Source organism: Herpailurus yagouaroundi, unplaced genomic scaffold (genome assembly GCF_014898765.1).
Source record: "Herpailurus yagouaroundi ecotype Mexico unplaced genomic scaffold, PumYag 67793, whole genome shotgun sequence".
Taxonomy (NCBI): Eukaryota; Metazoa; Chordata; class Mammalia; order Carnivora; family Felidae; genus Herpailurus; species Herpailurus yagouaroundi.
In genome coordinates this window covers 12,824,297-12,848,891 of record NW_024420586.1, presented here as the reverse complement: position 1 = coordinate 12,848,891, position 24,595 = coordinate 12,824,297, and the positions used below count along the sequence as shown (strand labels likewise).

General features: G+C 35.7%; 1 protein-coding gene across 1 annotated transcript in view; it reads left to right on the top strand.

Moving 5' to 3' along the window:
* Positions 1-12,980, top strand: part of TMEM47 (transmembrane protein 47) — a 30,478-nt gene extending 17,498 nt beyond the window's left edge. The window contains exon 3 of the mRNA XM_040468980.1: positions 9,601-12,980. Coding sequence (XP_040324914.1) covers positions 9,601-9,779 — 179 coding nt within the window. The 3' untranslated portion in view covers positions 9,780-12,980. The remainder of the gene's footprint in view (positions 1-9,600) is intronic.
* The last annotated feature ends 11,615 nt before the right edge of the window (positions 12,981-24,595 follow it).

The window sequence follows — 24,595 nt, the reverse complement described above, 5'->3', positions numbered from 1 at the left end:
GACTTACTTTAAAAAAAAAAAAAAAAGTCCAGCATATTATTATGTGTTTTAATTTTCATTTGTAAGAGTAGCTTTGAATATATTGTTCTGTTCGATTCAAACTGAAATATTCCTGTGGTGCCTTCAGTTTACCCTGTCAGTCACATCTGATTTGAAGACTGCAAAATAAGCCCCCGTGACTGTCAATAATGAAGACACTGACAGAACCATCTAGGCTATTAGATGGATTTTTTTTTTTTAAAGGCTGTTTAAAGATGGGAACAGATGAAATTTCAGTATTTGAAGGGTAGTTTGATCTAAAAATGTAAGATCAGAAGTATTCTGCTGCCCCCTGCTGTTTGTGTTCATTTTTTATACCCACAAAGACCGATCATAATGTAGGTGTCATAAAAATGAAGGTCCAAAGGCCTAAAGCAATCTGGAAGAACTGCTAATTCAAATCTCTTAAGTGACTTGCTCAAGATTACATAGTAGTTACCAGCAGAGCCGGGGCTGGGAGGCTACTGAATTTTAGACATGGCTCATTGGCTAATGATTTGTTCATTCAGCTGTTTATTAGGTAACTATTACAGAGTGTACACTGTATTAAGAGACCCATAAAACTAGCTAAGTATCACCACAGATACTTTCTAATAAGAGTAGAAAACACTATTACAAAAAATATTCTGAAAAAAATATTCTGAAGTCATAGGCAGTGACCATACTATTTTATTGATCTCCTGTGTAATAAAGAACTGTATTGTGAATCATTTCGTAAACCTGAAAATTCTCCTAAAGATTCCATAACTATTCTTTAGTTTATTTCTTGGTTCATGGATTTCTCGTGGCTATTTCTATTTTTAGAATGAAATAACTTTAGATATTTTAATTTTAGTATAAGTTTGTCTTTGCAGCTAGGATTTATTAACATAGTGATTAGATAATTAATCATAATAGAATTTCTTGATAAATTGTTCTGAAATGATATACCATTCTTTAAAACTGGAATTATGTTTTGAATAATTCTTAGAATACTCAGATATTTTTGATTTTAGGAAGGTATAGAGGTACTTTAGACATTCTCTTATAAATATGGAATATTATTGTGCTACCTAGTTACTGTCTCATTTAGACTTTAACTTACCACCTACTAGCATATGCAGAATCTACATAGAAATCCAGTTGTTTATAGCACCTATTATAAACATGCTTAGAAAAATAATTAGGAGTTTCTAGTTATTTCTTTTTTTTTCCTCCTAGTTCTTTCTAAAGAAGCTCTGTATGTTTCCCAAGTATAGCAAAATTTATGAAAATGTGAAAATAAGTACTGGTTTTAACAGAAAGTATACTATAGATGAATATAAGTTATTAGGTCCTGGGCCTGGTCAAAATAAAGATTTTTATTTAGCTCTAGCTACTATAAGTAGTAGTAAATTATAAAATAATGAAAGGAATCTCTACAGCAATATTCATATATTCATATTCTACCCACTGAGAGCTCAAGTGAGCATCATACTGCTACATTTTAAAAATGTACATGTGCTAAGATATAATTTTACTCATTCTCTTTTGACACTGTGCTTATGGAAGCTTTTTTGAAATAACCATTAGTTTTGTGTTCACTTTGGACATAAGCAAGGTAAAACTTACTGGTGATTTGAAACATGTCACAAAAGGTTTCTCTCTGCCATCTGAGAAACCATTAAAGAGTTGCCAGTAGCTGATTTTGGAAAAGATACTCATTACACATAATAATCCATTATTGATTTGGGTAGAAGATTAACAAATTTGGGAACTCTGCCTACTTGAAACAATGCTAGTTAAAATCATGGCTGTTGATTTTGCTTGCCTCATAGTAAACATACTTACTCTATTGGTTGGCTTGTCTCACTTGTAATTGCGTTTAGTGATTCTTTGTAAATATTTATTTGGGGCCCTTTTACCTTTTTGCTCATCTTGGTTTCCTTGAAAATGGTCTGTGTTTCTCCTCTTTTCTCAAAATGTTTTTTTTTTTTCCCCAAATAATACCAAGCCTTATCTTGGTGTCCACACACAGATCTTGTTATCTGTCTCAGCAAAGAAATAATCTTTGCTTCTGCTGAAACATGCAATACATAAAGTCAAAACAAGCATAGCACTACCACTTGGAAACATTTCTACACAGGAGTATATAATTCATTCAGTACTGTGTGCTCTGCCTGGTACAACGAGGTGGTTAATAGATAGTTGAATCAATGATGGAAAGATGACTAAGGCGTGTGGCTTATAATTTGACAGGGAAAACAGGCATGTAAACAAGCTAACTATAATCCAATTTTTCTTAAACCATTTCTCTCTCTGCAGTTTATGAAGCAGTAAAATTCATGTGAGCACAAAGTTCAGACCAAAAAGAGGTCGAAAAAGTAATAGTTATAAAAATTATTTTTTCTTTTATTCATGTTTTCATTCATTTATTTAACAAATATATGTTGAGCACCTATAGTATGTAACTGTACTACTTTGGTGTTAGATTATGTACTCCAAGGGTATTTACTAAAAGCTGATGATTAAATCTCATAAAGGTTTTTCATCTTCCCTTTTTCTCTGAAGTCCTTAATTTAGGGTGGGCTTGTTACCTGCCTGAATAGTTGCTAGAATTGCTGAGAGATAGTCATCACTGAGCCCATCTCAAACAGTGTTCCGGGGTGCCTGGGTAGCTCAGTTGGTTAAGTGTCCGACTCTTGATTTCTGCTCAGGTCATGATCTCATTGTCAGGCTCTGTGCTGACTTCTCAGAGCCTGCTTGGCATTATTTCTCTCCCTCTCTTTCTCTCTCTGCCCCTCCACCCTGCTCTCAAAATAAATAAACATTAAAAAATAAAATAAAACATTGTCCCATGTTCCACAACTCCCTCACTGGTCCTAGAAGTCTAGACTTCAGAATAAGATATCTGTAATAACAATGCTGGCAATACTAATGAATTGAGCACCTACCATGTGTTGCACTGCTAGACATTCAGTATATACTATCTCTCTTATAAGATGAGGTATTTCTTTTCCCCATATTATCAATGAAGAAATACGTTCAGAAAGGTCAAGTAATTCCCCAGAGTTATCCAATAGGTAAGTTGCAGAGCCAGGGTTTCAGTTCAGGGCATCTATCTCAGTTGAAAGTCCACATGGGGGTTCACAAGTCGTCTTTACTTGGTTACATATAACACATAGAAAAAGAAGTGCGGAATCAGCCTTGAATTTTGAATGCAGCTGCCAACTGTGCACTGCAGTTGGAGTCCATCCTGTTATTCCTGTTACTCCATCTCTTGGGGGGCAACACCCAAGGGAGTAAGCAATGGGAGATGTCATAAAGTCCACAACTTGATCAGTGCAACATAATCAGAGCACATCATGAAAGTGTGCAAGTTTCCAATACAGATGACTGTAGCCCGCTTCTTATTGTGTAACTGACAATGATCAGTGAGATATGATGGGATTATGATAACTGGCATCTAGTTCTCACTAAACATTTAGTGAAATTAAAGGAGTTGCATCATTCTGAGTCCTCCTCTTTTATTGTCTGGTTTTGCAGATCTTTTTTATTCCCCAGGGGGACTTAGGATGATTGTTTCCATTTTTCAAAGGACTTTAGTACAAATTGAGAATTCTCAGTCTTATAATTCAGATTTTAAATAACGGAATCCCCACTAATTTTATTAATGATATTTCCTTTCTGTTTTATGTGCAAAAAGCCTTCTGCAATTAAGTGTTAATACAGAATAGTGATTTCCCCCCTCCCCAGGGTCCTGTAACTGCTTTCCACCTCTGAGTTATATCTGATGAGAGGCTTGTGTTTTGCAGCCCTCCTCACCATCCTGTCACATGTATGAGGTGGCTGAAAGTATTTTCAGTCTAGATTTTGGCAGAAAAATCAGTGTCCAGTTTAGATTTCAAACTAAAAAGGAATTCTACTCACAGATCTTTATCAGTATGAAACTATTCTCTGGCTAGAACATTTTATAGTATCAGTGCAGTAACTAATTTCATATGTACTACAACTCTCAGTAGTTACAGATGAAATTTCAAAAGGAAAAGGAGACGACTTCATATTAACCCTTTATGGGCAAATGTTTCATTCTCCAAAATGCCATTTTCTTTTTGTAAGTTCGGTATTTAGGGACTTGGCTGGTAAGTCCTATCAATTCTGTCTCTAAATTATCTTCTAATTCTGTAGTTTCTTTTATGTACCACAATTGCTGCCTTAGTTGAGGGTATAACTCTTCCTCATGTAGAACGTCTCAGTTCCCAAATTTGAACTTACCCTACTTTATTTTTCAAATTTTAATATCCGACTTAAAATGTGTACATGACTTTCCTTCATTTCCCTTTCCTAGAATCCAGTTATTGAGTTTATCTTTTATCGTCTTTTCTTCCCATTCTCTGACCTGTGTCCATGCGTTGACCAGCCTCCTAAGTGCCTTCCTTCTCCAGTCTTCTTCAGTTTATAGTCTATCTTGCACACAAACGCATGAGGTGTAGTTCTCAAATACAAATCTGGCCTTGTCGCTTCTCCCTCTGGCTTCCCCAGAGGCAGAACCCAAGACAAGAAGACAGTGCAAACACTTAATCTGGGAGGTAAAAGAAGGGAACAGAAGGTGAGACAGCGAAGGGAAGGGAGCCAGTAAAGAGTACATTATCAAACCAGTTGTTGCTGTACACAGCTGGAGCTTCTCTTGGAAAAATTCTGGAAACCAATTTTACAACAGACACCTCAGAGTTCTTTCATTGGAAGGACTAGGGAACTGGGGTATTTAGAAACCAAATTCTGAGAGTCATTGGTAAGGGCTAAGGTGATGCTGGGGAGACAGCAGTGTTAATTTCTCAGAGCACCAGGCTACAATCAGGCAAAGTAGCTTTAGTGGCCAGAGGAAAAGTGAGGCCAAGAAGGGCAGGTGGTGCTCACAGCTGGAAGTTGGGCTGACATGCACCCGGGTGATGAAGATGAAAGTCTATGGGTAGGGTGCTGACAGCATCTACAATTAACCTCTGAGGGGCGCCTGGATGGCTCAGTCATTTAAGTGTATGACTTAGGCTTAGGTCAGGATCTCATGGTTCTTGAGTTCAAGCCTGTCATGGGCTCTCTGTTGTCCTCTTCCCACTCTGCCCCTCCCCTACTCTCTTTCTCAGAAATAAACAAACATTTAAAAAATACTTTATTAGAGGGGTGCCTGGGTGGCTCAGTTGGTTAAGCATCCGACTTCAGCCCAGGTCATGATCTCACAGTTCGTGAGTTCGAGCCCCACATCAGGCTCTGTGCTGACAGTTCATTCTGGAGCCTGTTTCCCATTCTGTGTCTCCCTCTCTCTCTCTGCCCCTCCCCCACTCACGCTCTCTCTCTCTCTCTCTCTCTCTCTCTCTCTCTCTCAAAAATAAACATTGAAAAAAAATTTAAAAATACTTTACTAGAAAAAAATAAAAATAATCTCTGAGATGTCTCCCTATAGAATCCAATCTGTTATTTTTATGACACACTAAGCCTTTTAGAGTCTGAACCAAACATTTCTATGTGAATGTAGCCTTTATTCCAACCCTGTGATGTTTCTATAGGTACATCCTCTTATACTGCTAAGCTTTGTACAAGCTGCTGCTTTTTCCTAGAGGTCTTTTCATCTTTGTCTGCTGACCAAGTCCCATCCAGTTCAAATGGTGCTTCCTCTCGGAAGCTTTCCCTTCTTTCTCCAGGCAAAAATGGTGTCTGGAATATTGAGTTCAATAAACGTGGAATGAATGGATAAGTGAACATGCCTCTACTATTAGTGTTGAATACATTCGTTTATAATTACCTGTGTGTCTGTTTCCACCATAGAGCATGAAATATGACTGGTCAAGGGCCATGTTCTATCTGTCTTACCCCTTTCACCTACTACACAGTGAACATCCAATAAATGTTTGTTGAAATATCCCATTAAAAGAAAATGTTGAATATTTCAATACTGAATGTTTTCTGTTTCAATATTGAAACACTAAAAAATATCCCCTTAAAGAAAACTAGACATAAGACAAAATTAGTACCTCTAAGTTCTTGTCATGCTTCTAGCCACCAATTTCATGCTTAGTAATTTTGTTGCCTCTTTTCAAACAAGTGGAGAGAGGTATAAAATGAACTTCACATTCCCTTCAAATTCTAAAATGCTCCACAACTTTACTCATGTTGCGTCTGACATAGAGCATAGAGAATACCACATACAATGCCTATTATGTTTCATTGATTGGTGGTAAAGTAGAAATATCAGTATGATGATATTTTCTTGAGTCCTGAACTCTTCAGGTTTGTTTTTTGTTTTTGTATTCTTTTTTTTTTTCCACAGCATCTACAAAAGGCAAGGAGGCATTTTTACCTGTGTATGTGTATTTTTATTAGATGGAGAAAGTTATTTACAAATGCAGGCTTATGTATTTTTTTTTCCCTCAGTTTTGCTATTACATGCATTTCAGTGATTCTAAAGAGAGAAAAATAATTCAGAGGCATAAAACATTTTAGGGTAATTTTCATCTGGCTACAACACAATAAAGTTTTATCTCTAAGAAAGCTGCTCAGGAGAATATGACAGTGGAGCCTAATGCAGTTGTATTTCCACTTTTCCACTGGAGGGAAATTATATCATTGTATTATACCATGGAGGCCAAATACTTGCTAAATAAAACACATTGAAATGAATATTAAAAGCAGTCTAGGTAAACAACTCACCCTAGAGACTGGCTGTCTCACAAAAGAACCCATAGAGCCCTTCTAGAATAGAATTCAGATCAGTTATTGCTTCTGTGTTCAAACTCCTTTAGCAGCTGTCCATCACACTTAGAATAAAATCTAGACCCCTGCCCATAGTTCACAGGGCCATGCCTGAATGGGCCTCTGGCTCTCTTTTCCGTCTCCTCTCCTACCAGTCGCCACCGTGTTCTCTGTCCTGTGACCACAGCATCCTTACTGATGCTCCACTGCAACCAGCATGCACCTGCGTCACCGGTTTTACGCTACCTGTGCCATCTACCCGGATTGCTTACTCCTCACTATAGTGGCCTGCACCCCTAACTTCATTCAGGACTGTGTTCAAATGACTCCTCCCTAAAGAGGCTTTCTTCAGCTTTTGATCTGAAAGAGCAGCCTGTATCCCTCGATCTTGTTTTTTTGATTTCTTGTATTATCATGTCTGCCATATCCTGTACTTATTTAACTAATGGGGGTAGCAACTTTTGTTTTCAGTGCCTTAAACTGTATCACTTTAGAAACATTCAAACATTCTTATTGAATGAATGAATTTGTTGAATGAGTAAATGAATTACTATTCCTAATTCACTTATATTTCAGTCACATCCTGGCAGGATCAGGCATCCTTTGACTAGCAACCAGAGTAGAGAAACCTGAGGAGAAATGCCTTTTTTAAAAAACTTAGTAACTTTGGAATTTGTTTTCTGTAGTTCATGGTTGATAGGAATTGACTTCTTGTTCTTTTTAAGACATTTAAAACATGAAAGCACTCTTTCCCTCACAAAGACACAGAGCCTGCTGAATTTTTTAAAGTTAGCACATATTTACACATATTTAGCACTTACTGGCTGTAAGTAGAGGAAGTGTGGGTTATATAATGGGTTGTCAGTTGTCCTAACATGGACTTAAAATCTTTTCTGAGATTTTTAAACTATAAACAAGGTGTGGTTTCCATTTTGGATGTCAAGAGATTCTCCTTTTATACGGACCTACTTGTCCATCCACTCTCCATGGTGTGGAAGTGTGGTAGGCCACTGCTGATCTGGAGCAGTGTTGAGTTACATGGCAAAAATGTTTCAAATTCTTATACCCAGCTCCAGAAAGGTTACTTGACCCCCTAGTCAGAGCCTTAGAGAAAGTAATGATTGTGTGGAATCATGCTCTCAGGGGTTTTCTGGAGTTCATAAGCTTTATACTAGAAATAGAGGACCATTAATGTAGAGTTGCTAGGAACATTAATCATATTGGTAATAAAGATATTTTATAGGTTCTGAGAATTGATGAGCATAGACTTTAAAACGCAAAAGTCCAGCTTAATTAAACACACTATCCATCCTATTGCTTTTTAAAAAATTTAATAGTGTATCTTTTTTACTATATCAAATTTTATTCTTGTCTCAGTTGTTCACATTTTTGTTGTACTTTTGGAATTTACAGCATCTTTAAGGTGACTTAAATAATAATCATTTTAACCAAACATTTATTTTATGTAGCAGGGTGGCAAACTTTGTTTTATAAAGGGCAAGATAGTAAGTACTTTGGGCTTTGTGAGCCACATGGTTTCTATTGCAGTCACTCAAGTCTGCTATTGTAGTGCGGACAATACATAAATGAATGAGCCTGGCTGTGTTCTGGTAAAAGTTTTTTTCAGAAACAGCAAACCAGATTTGGTAGTTTGCCAAGCCCTGTCACATATTACATAGTACCCCAGATTTTTTTAAAGATTGTAACTTGAGGGTGGAAGCTGTCATATGGTAGAGAATGAGGCAGACACATCCCATAAATGATAGTTAAGTTGATTTAAATACAATAGAAATTATATAATATTTGATCCCACATGAAGTTATGATTTTGAGTGGAAGACATCATCTCTTGTGTAATCCCATGTCTCCCATATAGAAATAGCCACAGGATAAATACCACTTTAATTTTAGATATATTAAAAAACACCCTTGCCTTTCCGGATTATTTGGTTTGTTTTATTTTATTAGCTATGACTCATCACAGTTTCTCTTTAGCCCTGACTGACAGCCAACTAAATTAAGATTTAGCTAAGAACTAAGAGCTAAGTTTTGTGCTCTACTGTAGTAGCCATCATTAGTTTATGTTTTCAGTACCATCATCTCCCAGGCCTTCATTGATTTCATTCTGTTTTGAAAGTAGGTGAAGAATGAATATATAGATGTCATCTGTTATATCTCATGCAAAGGTATTATTAAATGTCACTTCTTGAAAAAAGATGACTTTTGAGCCCCTTTTTAAAGATGAGAGGAAAAGGATGGAAATAGTTTTTGAACAGAGGAATATAAGTAAAGACATCCACAGTAGGAGTTGCTGGAATGGTCAGCTGAGTTACATGGTATTGAGAATCAGCAGCAAGAAATAGCATGTCTTGAATCACAGGTTGACCAGTTTCATCAGTACAAATGAGTTCAAATTCCTCAACTCCTCAAGAGCTTAAATAAATCACAGGCATTTTAGCTGGCATTTGGGGTCACTGCTCTTGGGGAGCTATTTACAAGTTTGGTATAGTGGAACAGTTTAGTGTATGGGACTACTGTATGCCATAACAGTGATAATTATACATGTATGTTTGTAAAGTGCGAATCACTACTTTGCTCAAATAATTATATTGCACTAATTATTTCATCAAATACCATTATACTGAGGTACTAATTATTAAGAGTAATTGCTACTATATTGTGAAACAGTGTTAAAAAATTGTTAATGTTTTGAGGTGTGCCATCTGGAAATAAGCAGTGTTTCAAATTTTTTGGCTTTTATGTTTGATTAGAAAGTAATTCTCATATATATATTTATATGTTATATTATTTTATTTTCTACAAATAACATTTTTCTAATTTTGACTTGCTTTCCTTTCAGTTGTTTTACAGGTTTGCAGCCTGGTCCTTTACCCAATCAAGTTCATTGAAACTGTGAGCTTGAAAATTTACCATGAGTTCAATTGGGGTTATGGCCTGGCATGGGGTGCAACTATATTTTCGTTTGGGGGTGCCATCCTTTATTGCCTGAACCCTAAGAACTATGAAGACTACTACTAGAACCGACAGTCTCAGATTTTCAAAACAACCAACTATCCAACAAAAGGATTACGTCTGTATCTTTTCTAACTCACTGTTTTCTAAAACACTTGTGGAGCATCAAACAGTTTGCTCATTTGATTTAATATCTTTTGCCTTTTGGCTATCAACACTGTAACCAGCTTTTACATTCATTTTAGGGACCTGCACAAATTAAGAGAGCTGATTAGACATAGGCAAATGCTGCAAACTTGCAATATGTTCATGTCATTTTTCTTGACAAGTGAAGGGTCTATATGACAGCAACCATTGTGAGAAGCTAGTTGGAATGAGAAATGCCTGAATCTCCTATTGCCTGCAGGGGAACAGCTGGCATAAGCAACATTTAGAGGTTCCTTTGCTCTGACAAGGATTCCTCTGTTGGAGTCCTTTATCACCTGCTTACCCCGCCCAATGACTACATTGGCCATTGGTTATTTGCTTGAATGAGCTTTTGAAAAGTGAACTGCCCTTCAGCACTTAATGGGAGTTCTGAATGTAATTGGTTAATGGTACAACTTCCACCTTTAAGAATACTCTATTTTAATGCGAGGCAATGCTTTGGCAATCAGCAGCTCCCTGTGAAGGGAGTCAAGACTTGGAGACACGTGCTTTTCATTATGTGGTTAGAAATTGTGCCTCATCCATATCTAGAATAAGGAAAATTGGGAGTCTTTACTTTCCCTGGGGCAACTAGAAAGAAATATGCATGAGTTGCTTTTGTCCTAAGTACCCTTTATGTCATTTACCAAACATGACAGCAAATAATTGTGCGTATGTAACAAGCTTGAATATTTTTATAAAGGTGAACCATTAGTATAAATGGTAATAAGTTGTTCCCTGGCCCTATACATGCATTTGCCTATTACACGTAAAAGTAATATTTGCTCTAGTGAAGTGATTTGAACACTAACCTTGTACACGTTAAGAGGCTTAGATTGGTATTCACACTTACTTACTGTACAAAAGTACATATACCTTAAAGCTTTTGCTCTATGTTCTCTACTGTTTCACTGGAAAGTTTTAATAGAATTGTATAAGAAGAAAAACTGAAATGGTGTTACTCTGAAAATTCATGATTCTTCTGTAAGCACTGTAGTTCAAAAGAGAGTAGCAATTAGAATGATCGTTTTGTTAAAAATTCAGTAAAATAGAAGGCTGCTTTTTTTCAAGTACTTTAAATGTCTTTATTAAAAAAATAAAAGAATAGCGATAGATTTCTATAAATGTCTAACTGTCTCAGTAGAGGAGTAGAATTCATCTGGTTATCACCTGGTCCTCTGGGGTTAACTAATGGGCTAACTGATTTGTGTACACAATTATGATGGATTTATGTCAAAGGAATCATTTGTTGGCTGTTCAAATGGAAGGAAATATCAGTAATAGGGAATGAGTTTGCAACTAATCTCACCCTGCAAACTTGTGTTAATCCTGTTGAATATACAAATTTGGATAGTTTAATTATAAACATATTTTTATATCAAATATACAGTTCTAATATGAAAGTTATAAATAGTTATTTTTGTTAACAAAAACACTAAAACAGTATGTTCTGGTTTTGGCCCTTTTGCAGAAGGAAGCATTGGAAAAATCATTTAAAACGTACTTATGTTCTATTGTATTGCAAAATCCGTTAAGAGCAGGACCTCATCAATAGTATTTAATAATTTGCTTTACCTCCCAAAGCAGAGTTCTGCCTTCAGTTTGTCTTAAGAACTGTTGCCAAAACAACAGAAAAAAAAACTATTTTATTATTCAAATGCTTAAAAAAAAAAACCTTATCTTGTGACTTTTCTATAGAATCACAAAGTAAATATCAAGAACCAGGCTTAATCTTATTTTAGCAATGACAGGCAAAAGGAATTAAATGCATCCTAGAGAGAAACCTTTATTAAAGTATATGATTCTTTATAGAATCATGAGAAACTATGGGTAGAAATTTTGCAGAAAGATATTAGTATTATAGAATCTTTTGAAGCAATTTTCTTGAGAAATAATAAAATCTGGGCCAGTCTTGCAGTTAATTGCGTATTGTCAGGGCAGCATGAGAAATACGGTATTTGTCGAATGGGGATTTCATCTCCTACACCCTCTCTATTGTGAGAGAGTCTCTTTATTCCTGAATAATGGAAGAACAGTACTTTGGTGCTGACATCAATGAGGCACTTTTCTTGGTTCTAGTAGAGGATGCAGTGTGCTGTTAGACCAATATCACATCTCCAGTCTTAGCAAGTTTTCATTGTCTGTCAATATGACAGGCTGGAAAATGACAGAATACGTTATAGGCTTAAGGCACACGTATTTGCAGTTCACTGAAAAGTAGATTTCTTATATGACTTTTTCCCCCTTCCCAGTGAAGAGCCCTATGCTATATTTCTACTGTCACTAATATTTAAAAGTATTTCATTGCTAACAGGCTCAGTACAACATGAAAGGTGTTGATCATCCAAAATACTGTTTTGTCTATCAGAATAAACACAAGTGAATTTTCACCTACATTATGTCGTTGCAGCTTTAGGTTTGTTTGATGTTTTCTTACAAGCAAAACTGTTAAGTACAAATCCATTGTTTATCTTAGATACATACACATACACACATAGAGCATAAAGTACTCAGCAGGGCTAGTTATTTGGATTTCTTGCACAACTATTTAGCTTTTTGTAAGTTCAACATGTAAATTTTAAAAGACAAATATAGAGAGACCTATGTGTTTGAAATATAAATGATATATATGGATTAGCATGTACCTGTATATTATTAAACATGCAATGAACTGACTGGTAAGTGACGTCTAATTGTATGGCTAGCAATGTAATTTATTCAGACTGTATTTTTGTACAGAGCAGCGCACACTAACCTATGCCTCTGTGTCCTCTTTAATGCCTAAAACTGTGCCTAGAAATTTCATCTGTCTTAATAAAATTATACTTCATGCTGTTGATGCTATAGTTTCTCTACTGCTGTTCTATATTTATTATTTTTAAATATATGACATGTTTACTACTTAAATATGAATCCATGGTATTCTGGTTATTTTTTCTAACAGTCCTCTGGGGGAAACCTGTTTATCACTCCAGTGGTTTTGAGTTTGCAGTTTCACGAATGGTTCTTCATTTCATGGTTTTTGTAGCTGACATGAAATTATCTATGTGGAAAAAATAAAAATAAAAGTGGTTTCACTGATGTGGTGTGACCTGTGTCTTCTCTACTGTGTAGACCCATTAACAGGTTCCTAAATTACATGTCTTCAGTTCACATTTTCCTTTATAATATATACTTTTTCAAAAACAGAACATAATATGACATGTTTATTTATGTAAGACTTTTTAAAACTAGTTGTTTTCATATTCTCTCCCAAGATTCTTTTCTGTCCTCTGCAGGTGAGTTATATGAACAATAAAAGAAAGAATGTTGACTTGAAACTTTGTTTTGAAATGCACTGGGAGGAGATAACAGATTAGGCTATCCTTTTTCCGCCTCTACTGACACAGTTAGAAACAGGAGTAGCAAGGGGTTGACAATTCTATTTTGGGTTTTGTTTCATTTTCAGCATTTGCAATGTATGTTAAAACAGCCTTTCCTGCACTATTTCTAATTTTTAATTAGAGAAGCACTTTGAATTTTCAGTGCACATGCACATGTGTATGTGAAGGAGTTCATAAAGTCAAAATTTTGCATCAGCTTTACATATAAATGGTGAGTGTGCTTGGAAAGAAATTTAAATTAAGTGATAAAATTCACTTGTATGATTGCCAGAAATTTTTCTTGAGGATAGAAATAGAACCACATATAATTGAATAAACTTTCTTGTGTTGATAAAATCAGTTTGAACATGAATTACATATATTTGTAAGGATATCCTTTCATGTGTCATATGAACCCTTAAATTTTGAAAGGTTCTCAGTATTTTTTCCTGCCAAAAAATATTGTAAATCATCTGCGAGCCTATGCTATATTTAATATCAAACTTCCAAAACTACACATATTTAACAACTATAAATTCTAACATTTTCACAAATTTTCTATCATCTTGGAAATTTGCCTTTCAATGGCCTTATTCTAATTTGATGGAGTAGCATCATTCATTTGATGGATTAAAATTTCAATATAAATTATTTTCATTTGTATACAGAATTCTCCTGAGCAAAACATGTTTACAAACATGTCCTGCCTGGTAATTATCCATGACCCACTTTCTCTGAATTTGGAAGACATGGAGACATAACTTCATTCTGATTTGACAAGGGAATATCCTTTGCCTTCAGGGATTTCATTGTGTACATGAAACAGGAAAGTAATTTCAATTTGCTTTGCCATAATGGCCATATAGCCTGTTAGCAGTTTCTTTTATTAAATCAGGCCCATCCTATGTCAACACGGTGTCCCATTTTGAAGGTTTTCAAGTCATTCAGGTTAGAAAATAAATTGGTAGTGAAATTACTTTCTATTCTGTAGAATGATCCACCAAATACCTGGATTTCTGGTTTACCAAATTCTCATGACCTTCTGCTAACAGCTTTTCAGGAGTGCATTCGTAAATGAGATTAAAAGAGCAAATAAAAATTAGAATTATGTGCTTAGCATTTTCACAGGAAGCTCTAACTTACTGAATAACATCTATGTCAACTATTGGAACATGGTATCATAGCTACTTAATGCCAAAGTTAAAATCACACTAAGTAACAAAATGCCACCTAACAAAATGCCAACAGTTTTTCTTCTATGAGTTAGGTCTTCAGACTGGGAAGTCCTCAGATTTTGAACAACTGAATGTTGCTATGAAGAGAGAGTCCATATATCTATACTTGGAAAATCTGTTTTCAAAGAGTCACCAGCTGGGTGACTCATACATTTATATTCCAGCAGTAAGTCTAATGGTTCCAAAGTATAACTAAGAGAACAGGAGCTGAACTGTTCAAGTGGGAAGAATAATATGTATTGTTTCTAAGCCAAGATTAACAGCACACAAAGAATGGTGTTCTTTATAAAACTAAAGCCGTGTTGAGTGGTTCACCAGAGAAACTCAGTTTTGGCAAGCAATGATTTCCAAGTTGAATGACTTCATAGGAATAATGATTATAAAAGAAACTTGGAACAGGTACGTGGAAAATCATGTCATCAAACCAGCAAAAACCTTGAATACTTCCATTTCTGCATGTGACAAGAATTAATGAAGAAAATAGTATCTAAACATATATATACTAATTATATATTGTATATAATTACACATTACATAGATGTGATGATGGTACTTAAGAGTGCCCCTTGGTTGCTTTGAATTTATCATTATAAAGGTAAAATACGAAATATCACACAGCCTATTTATTTTTTTTTATGAAAATGTGGTTCACAAGAAGAGTTCAAAGATATTGTTTCAAGTCTGAACAGACTTAAGATTATTATGAATGGGGAGTTAAATTTTTAAGGGTTAAATGGAGAAGAAACACTACTTTGCTGGTCTTTGGTACCATATGTTAACTGAAAAGACATAATGTGCTCATGCTTGGCAACCTCTCCTAGACAAACTTCTATATCAAAGTGTTTTTGGAAAGTAAGTCCCCCTTTGTGGCCATATCACTGCTCACTGGTAGTGTGGCAACTCCTGACATCAAGAACAAGTTTTCCAATTTTTAATATTTAGGTGATTCTTCTTAAACATTATCTAGCTATTACAAGTATGTTAAGTATTTGCATAGTGATGTGTCTGAAAGAAGCAAAGTGAGAAATTGCAATTGTAGGGAAGGAAAATTTTCCTCTACCATTCAAGGTTTGTCCCCCGCCCCGCCTGGTCTTAAGAATTAAATTGACATGAGACAGATAAACAGGAGAAAATCAAATTTCATTACGTACATATGGGGACTCTAAAAGACTATGACACCAGAGGCAGTCAGGCAATTGAGGCTTATATGCCCTCGAGAGCTAAGGAAAAGTGGGTAGGGGTCTGGGGATACAAAGGGAAGGAAGGAAGTTCACAGGAAGATGAGAAAGTAAATGTTTGGTAAACAAATATTTGCTGAGCCACCCAGAAACAATGGGACAGTCTGATCAAACAGGACTTGATATGGTTCCTCCCTGTCCACCACACCTAGTTCATATTATACTGTAGTTATGTATGGGGACAGCTCTCTCCTGAAGCATATCCTCTAAATCCTTTTAGGCAGTTATGGGGGAGTCAAAGAAGAAAACAACTTGAGTGTTCTATTTCTTAAAAACAATGAGCCTAAAGTAATCCACAAGCCAAAAGGCACATTTTGGGGTGGGAAATTTTGCTTCCCTAAATGATAAAACTTTTAACATTCATGATCATGAAAATTATGTTTCTCATTCAACTGTGAATGCTGTTCACTGTTGGAACAACTTTGGCATAAATTTGACATAATACAGAAATCCTTATGTATTTCACATAAAATTTCCAGTTAAATTTTCTGAAGACCTTGATATTTTTAAATGCTGCTTAATGAAGCAGAATTTCGGGAAATCTATTCTCAGAATATTTCTGTGCAAACCTTAATATTTAGCACATACCCTTCTAGCCAATTTTCAAGATATGGAATACTGTGAGTTACTTTCTCCCATTTTTTTCAGGCATGTATAAAATTATCTTTTCCCCTATGTGTATCAAAAGTCATTAGCATATAGTTAGCCAGGTATTTGAGCTTTAGGAAGCTCAAGTATGATCCTAAACACAGCAACCTCTTGCTGCCAGTGATTGCATAACATTTTTGAATTAGAAATGCTCTAGAAGTTGAGGCAACAATTAAGACTTCTCATGCCCATTCAAACCAAAAGCACTGTTTGGCCTCAGATTTCTTTGACTATTGTGCTATTTGGATGGTGAAAACATGTGTAACATGTTAGGAAAACATGCTGTTTTCCTAAACTAAGCCTGGTTTTGATTTCTTAGTATAAACATGTACAAATTTCATGCATTTAGATGCTTAGGATGGTTTGCATATTATCTATTTGGGAAGTGGTACATTTTTAGATTTACAATTTAATGGAAATACAAAGTTATAGTCAGAGTAAGTATTGGGGAAAATTATCTATAAGAAAAGGAGATCAAACAGTTTGATCTTCCAAGTTTTACCATTTAGTCATAACTGTGTGGTATAAGTCTGTGTAGATATGAGAGTAGAAGCCTGACAGGTTGGTGTAATTGATTAGCTTTGGAATCTATGCTCCACCCATAATGATTTTTCTGAGAACAATAGTGGACTTGGGAGGCGGCCGTATTTGCACCACATGACCCTGCCCCCCTGGTCAGAGGTAATTACAGCAGAGATGGTTCCTGCCTTAAGCTAGACTCCTCTGTTTCTCTTGCCCATTAATGTGGAATTGGTCTCTGCATGTAGCTAGTAATAAAATGCATAAACCATGGGGTTTTGGGGTGTGTGCAGGGATGCAAAGAAAAACTACAGAGAATAAAGGAAAGAAGTAGATACGCAGAGAGAAACAGTCAAAAAGGACCATGTAAGACACAGAGATATGAAGGAGTACCAGTTCCTAGTGAGATCAAGCTGACTTGTGTTCCATGAAATACTCTGTGCCCTTCCAATAATTTCCTGTTTTGATTAAATCAGTTTTAGTTGGAAACAATAGAACTTCTATTAGACAAAGCACCCTTTATTAGAGGGTTCAATATTCGAGTTGTGCTAAATGTCCAAAGAAGAATTGGGAAGTACATGAAGATTTCTTTACACACTTCCCATCCCAACCCAGGGTTCCCAACACTCTATTTCCCTGTCAAAATTTGCTTCCAGTTGTCTCATTCACAGTACAATGTCTTATTCACAGTACAATGTAGCTCAGGGAAAATATTTTAATGTGAACTCTCTCTTCTCAGTATATATTTTTTTCCAGGATCAAAGTCATATGCTGAGAGCGAAAGACCGATAATTATCAGATGGCATGAAAGCTGCCCTGGAATCTCTGAAGCCACTCATGGTAATTTCTCCTCCATCTTACATCCAGAACGCATTGGTAATCACCATTAGCCCATAAGGGCTGTTGCACCTCACAACTCCAGATTCACATGTGTTCTCCATGAATGTCAGTCTTGCTGACTTTGCCTATTTCTTTGCACTTATGGCTTATCTTGAGGATTTCAGAGTAATACCGCACACACAATAACATCAACCAAGGTTTCCATTACCTTCACTATAGTGCTGCTGTGGGCTCAGGTAAATCAAGCTCAAGTAGAATCAAGCATGTTGCAGCAAACCCATTAATTGCTGCGTAAGCAAGTCATCTTAATGGTTACAGTTATTCTTGGATCACCCTTTGGCTACAAAGTGGCTCCACACATGAAAAAGTAGTTATATACAAGCACAGACAACTAAACCCAAGGTCAAAGACTAGTCTCTCTCACATTGGTGTTCCCAACTCAACCTAGGATTAAACAAGGGATGGAGAGTAAAACCTCCCTCATTCTTGCTATTGTGTCCTCCTAAATGCAAATCCCTGTCTCTGTGTGTGTATTTTAAGAAGAAGAATATTCTTGTTCATGAAAATCCATTGATGAAATATGTATTTCAATATCAGATGCACTATGATATAGATACTAACACCTTCAAGAGGAGGCTTGTTCCTTCATGCAATGAGATAAAAAATATTTAGGTGTTTAAATGACATACTAGATGATATTTTAGTTCTTGGTGCAAAATACTATAGGCAAATTATCTCTCATCTTCACAGCTGTCGTTCAGGGACTAAGTTATCTACTTAGAGAGTTTTTTTTTTTTTCTCCTATTTAATTTCAAAATTAAGTTCTATTGATGGATGTAAATTTCAGCTGTGATGGACATTTTTTTCTATGAGTCTGGATGACAGCAGATGGCCTCATGCCCTTAAGACGAACTGAGTCAGAACCAGAAGCATTCACCGGTCTAATACATGATCCCTTCTTTCTGTGAACAGTATCTTCAAATTATCTGGAGAAGCCACATGCATGCAGAACATGAGACAAAAGAATGGTACTGACAAAGGGTACTAATGCAAAAGGGGACCCTTAAGACTAAATTCATAGAAGACTTCAGGGATATGGCAGGACTTTCTCTGGGCCATTTTAGTTGTTTTAGTATCTGATATCACAAAATACTCTACATCATCATTTTCTCATTTGTTTAAATTTCTCAGGCCTTCGAAAGATCCTCAAACACATTTAACAAAAAGTCCAATCCTTTAGCACAGTCTTTTTTCCTGTGGTCTGAACAGCAAAAGCCATTTGTTTTTGAAATACCAGGCAACTGTCCCATTTCCTGGGTCAAGGGAAAATGCATGCCTTGTTATTTTCCATTTTTATTTGGATCTAATAATGCAAGGCAAAATCATTTTACATTCCTGACTCCTTCATCAGGAGAATGACATAAGAATCCACATAACAAACATAGCACAAGGCAGTTAGGAGTGCTGTATTTTACAAACTATATTTAAATGCTGCAGGAATAAGAATAGGGTCTTAAAAATACATCAGGTCAGGACTTGCTTCCTCCTTTTTCCAGTCTTTAAATGCAAACGCATGCATACTGACAACTCTCAGAAGAATAGCCCTAATGAGAATTTCTCCCTTTCCCAAGGGGTGCCCTCTGCCACCATCTATTTATGGAATAATAGTGGGCTCCCTCCTTCATTCTCACATCGTACATTTAAAAGAGCAATTTCCATTTTTAAAGTATTGCTGAAAGGAAAGAAGTCGTCTTTTATCACAGTCAGGAAAGGTCAGCAAGTCAGTAATCCTCCATTCACTTACTGACAGAAATATCCTTTCCTCCCACAGCAGACCAGAAAAGTGATTTATTTGAGATTGGCATTAATACATAAAATGGCCAGTACACCTAGCTATGCCTGGGCAATCCCTTACATGGTCCAGAGGCTTCTTTTATTACCTGCTAACGCTGTGAATTGAATCTGTTGGAGCAAGCATTGTAGATAGGATTCTCAATACCCTCCCAAGCGCTCTTCCATAATATCTAATCCTGGCAAGGCCAAAATATTTTCATAATGAAGACCAACCAAGAAGCTCTGTTTGCTTCTGTGCCCAGATGTTGACCTTTCCTTTGCATTTGCGTGCACATACACACAGATGACCCTATTTACAGAAGTTTTCTTTGTTTGGCGCAAACTGCGTATTTGTTTTTAGTCCTTCAAATATTCAGTAAGTTTTATTGTGTTTTTAGTATCGGCCCAATATTGTACAAGGCAATGGGACATTACTAAAGGTATAATCTGAGAATTCACAGGTTTTTTGATTCAAGGAGGGAACACAAAGCATTTCACATAGAAACAATAATTCTGCAGTATATTGTGGAATATTTGCAGTTCTCAAAGTAAGTTCACTGATTTTTTTTTTACAACCTAATACTTTACAATATAGAGTATATAGCAAGATTTTGACCAAAATGAATACATGGTTAAACAAAATGATATATGTAAGAATCAGTCTGAATTTTCCTGTCCAGTCATAGGCTAAATATTTTCTTGCGGAAAACAAAGCAAATCTCTACTTGTGACCTGTATCTTGTATAAACTAAGACATCACTGATTGTAAGATTGTAGGTACCAATAAGAAAGGAAAAACCGGGAATGGGTGGAAGGGTGGTCTAACAGGAGTCCTCCAACTAAAACTGGGTCACCAAAGGCTATAGCTTCAGTATAAAACTAAACATTTCAATAGAGTGGCCACAGAGAAAGGTACAGCAAAAGAACCGTAACATTTCAACCTCATCACTGGGTGGCAAATTTGAACAACTGGTCACTACTCGCGCAAGTTTGAGATCTGAATTCACACTTTCAGTGTGGTCCAAGAAACCTCAAGCAGAGAATTTAATTTAAAATGGTCTCAGATGGGTTAGTGCCTCAAGTTGGCTGGCAAAAGCAAATGAAAATTCTCTCTGGAAGACCTTAATTTTGATCGAGGCTGACAAAGACTGAGGATACAGTTGATTATAAGATGCACTCTGATTTCATAGGTGTGAGGAAATATGTTTTAGGATTAAGGAAATATGGTTATTACTTATTTGTAAGTGATTAAAAGACTTTCACCTCAGAATTAGTTCTTACTTATGATTAAAATATTGGAGATTTAAGAAGAGTTGCTATATATCCTAGTTATTATTTTTCAGTGTCTTTAATTTTAGGAGACTTATCTATCTTCTGAGATATATTTCCAGCCTAGCAATTCCAAGCTAATATGTCCTTATTCACAAAATAATAATGGTGAAAGTATTAGATAAGACTTTAAGTAGTTTATTTGAAAGATATGGTCTCTATAAGCAACGATTTTAAAAAAAAGCACAATGTTTAATGGTAGCTTAGGCTAAAGGAATTTAGATAAAACAGAAGATAATCAAGGTGCTTCCATACATGATGTTCTAATTAATATTGTTTGGTTGTTTTTAAATCTGTTTTTATTGTGAAAGAAAACACATGCAAAAGTGTACAAATACATATGCAGAGCTCAGTAATTTATCACGGAGTGAACATCCATATAACCATAACCAAGATCAAAAGCCAGAAATTGTCATGCTTCTTTCATCACTTTCTTCCCACTTTCCCTCACCCTAGAGATAATCATTTCCTTGTTTCCTTTTTTTTAAAAAAATAGCTTGACTACATAACTATTCATCTGGTACATTACAGTTTTATTTAGTCTGCTTTTTGAATTCAGGAAAATGGGCATACACAGTAGTTGTTTTGTTTCTGTCTTAGTTCGTTCGACATATGTCCTTGATATTTATCCATGTTGCACGTAAACTGAGTTTGCCCGTCTCACTGCCTTATAGTATTCCTTTATATGAAGATGCCACAATTTATTTATCCAGTCTACTGTGGCTGGACATATAGTTTGCTCTCAGGGTGGACTATTACAAATATTGATGGTATGATTATTCTTGTCCAGATCCCTTGATAAACTGTGCATACACTTCTGTTGTGTATTTATAATTTGGAATATAATTGATGGGTTATTAAGGATTCACATGTTCAACTTAATAATCAAGCAGTTTTCCAAAGCAGTAGTATCAATTTATATGCCCAGCAGCCATGTAATAGAGTGCCAATTTTTTCAGGCTTTTTTTTTTTTCTTTAGTCATCTGGCCTGTGGGAAATTTTGTCAATGACTTTTAAGAATACATAAATATTGGCATATAGCATTGTATGTTTAAACTGTCAGGATTGAAAATTATTGACAGGCTAGGACACTGAAGCAATGACAGTAAGGTAAAATTCAGCAGGAATTATACAAAGTGACATCATCTGATCAAGTACATTATGAAGAGACTCAGAACTTCACTTGAAATGGGAGGTCACGAAGGTGTAGGGATTAGGGGGAAAAAAGTGCTATCCAAATCCATATTAAGCAGGGTGAGTTTTCTCTCAGCCTACTTGTATATGCCCGTCCCTTAATGAGGACTTATCATTTCTCTCAGTAGATGTTTGTTAGTTAATGTAGAAGTGAATGAATGAATGACTGAATAGTTTGTGTTGAAAACTGAACACCAGAGAAGGACACTCAAGAGCAAAACTCTTCTGAGTGTTCTCCCTCTTTCCTCTTTCCTATTTCAGAGGACAGAGAAAAACAGGTGACAATTATCAGAGAAACAAATGGTTAAAATAGGAAATGGCTAAATCAAGCCTAGGATTTTTTTGGAGACGTTGATAAAGCAATAGGCTTTGTATAAATCATTTAAGTCTTTAGTTATGCTTTCTGGAGAACTCTCTTTTCCTGTTATGTTTAATCTATTTTTTTGGTTCTTTTTCCTTTTTTCTTCTCTGTTCTTCCAAGTTCACATTTTCTTTCTTTCTTTTTAAAAGTGTCATTTCTGTGTTTTATTAAAAAAAAGACTTGCAGACAAAAGCCTCCCAAATCAAGATGTCCCTCTTCCTATTTCTCTTCAGTTCTCCCCATTATTCATTTCACCCAGTATAACATTCTAGTTGTATTTTTTGAAGAAAATAATAATTTGGGGGTTGACATACATAAAAATGAAAAATCAAATGGAATTTTAAAAATTCATGCCCATAGAGAATCTTCCATGTAAATAAAGTCACACCTCATAAACTTAATGCCTATTAGCATCTCCAGACTTTTCTTTTTTATGTTTATTCCAATTTCCAGGAATAATCAGCTTCTTGTTTTGCACCATTTGTATTTGCATGCCTCCTTGAAGCTGAGGAATAAATGCCTGTTTCACTGCTATTTCCCTAGGTTATTTTGGTTCAGTGGACTGATGTGTGTAACGCTTCATAAAATTAAGAAATATGTTATTAATGCCTTCATTTCCCCTTCAGGTTTTTTGTATGATCTATGCTACAGATTGCATTTACTGTAAACTTAATCTATTTTTAATGACACTTGCCAAGAAAACCATAGCTTTATTTTTCTGTTTACTTGGTAGTTGCCTAGCAAATAGCAGCGGTCTATCACCGATTCGGAAGGAAGGTGGCATGTTAAATTTCACCATTTATCAGTTTTCCCTGTGTAACTGGCATATGAAAGAACAGTGCATTTTAAATCATCTTGTGCTTGCCTGGGGTTTCTTTTTTTATGAGACAAAGAAAAAACTTAGTTGAAATTTTACAGCATCTTTGAAAAGGAGTTGCAGCTTCATAATAATGACTTATATTTTTAGTGTGCTTTAGCATTGACAAAGCACTTTGAAAAAAAAATAATCTCATTTCATCTTCACAAGAACAAAGCCATTCAGTATACTGGTTAGAATATGGCCTCTGAAGCCAGACTCCCTAATTTCAAACCTCTCCTCTGTTATTTACTGTGTTCAGTGTTCTGAGCCTGGGCAGTTTACTGAACTTTTCTCTGGGTCACAGTGTTTTCTTTTGTCCACTGAGGATGATAATAGTGCCTAAAGATTTGTTGTGTGAATAAAATGAATCGTTTGTATCTGTTAGTTATTGCCACAATAATAGGTGTACTGATATAAATCTTCTGGGGTTTATAACTGAAAGTTTATAGCTGGAGGTTGGCTAGAGGTTGGCTATACTAATCATGCCTGGTCTCCTGAACAGGTGTGGGAGTGGGCTGTATGTCAGTTGATCTAGGATGGCCTAGGCTGGAATGACTGGAAGTCCTTAACTCTGTCTAGATGTGTTTTATTCTCTAGTGGTCTATCCTGGACATATTCACATGGCAAGAGAGGACAAGCCCCACTGCTGAAGTTCACTTCAAACCCCTGCATTCACTCACCCATGCTAACATTGACAAAAATAAGTCAAGTTGTTGAGCCCAGACTCAAGGGACAGGGTAGATCAGCCCACTAGTGATGGGAGGACACTAAAAATGGATTATTGCAAAGGGCCCGAATAGAGCGAGGGGTAAAAAAATGAAGTTATTATAATCTACTATAACATGTCAAACAGCAAAGTGCCTATAAGACAGAAGATTCAATAAATGTGTAACTCTTACTACTAGGTTGATCCAAATGAAATTATCATTTTTGTAGATAAAAATGATCAAATATCAGCAATTTTATATGATTCAACCTCAAATTACCATTACAACTTCCCGTAAAAAAAGAATTACCATCTACAATTTTCAGTGGAAGAAATTGAAGCCTAATTAATTTTCAAGGTTACTCAGCTAGTAAATTTTAGTTCTTTTATTTCAATGTAGTCTTCTGACTCTAAATCCAGGTGTCTTCTCTTACATTACAGCTGCATTACGAGATGCTTGGTGATAGATAAATTATTGCAACTATGATATGAGTTTATATATAACATAGAGTCATAATTTCCCAACTTTTTAAAAAACGGGTTTTAATTCACTTTATTCTTTTCATATAAAA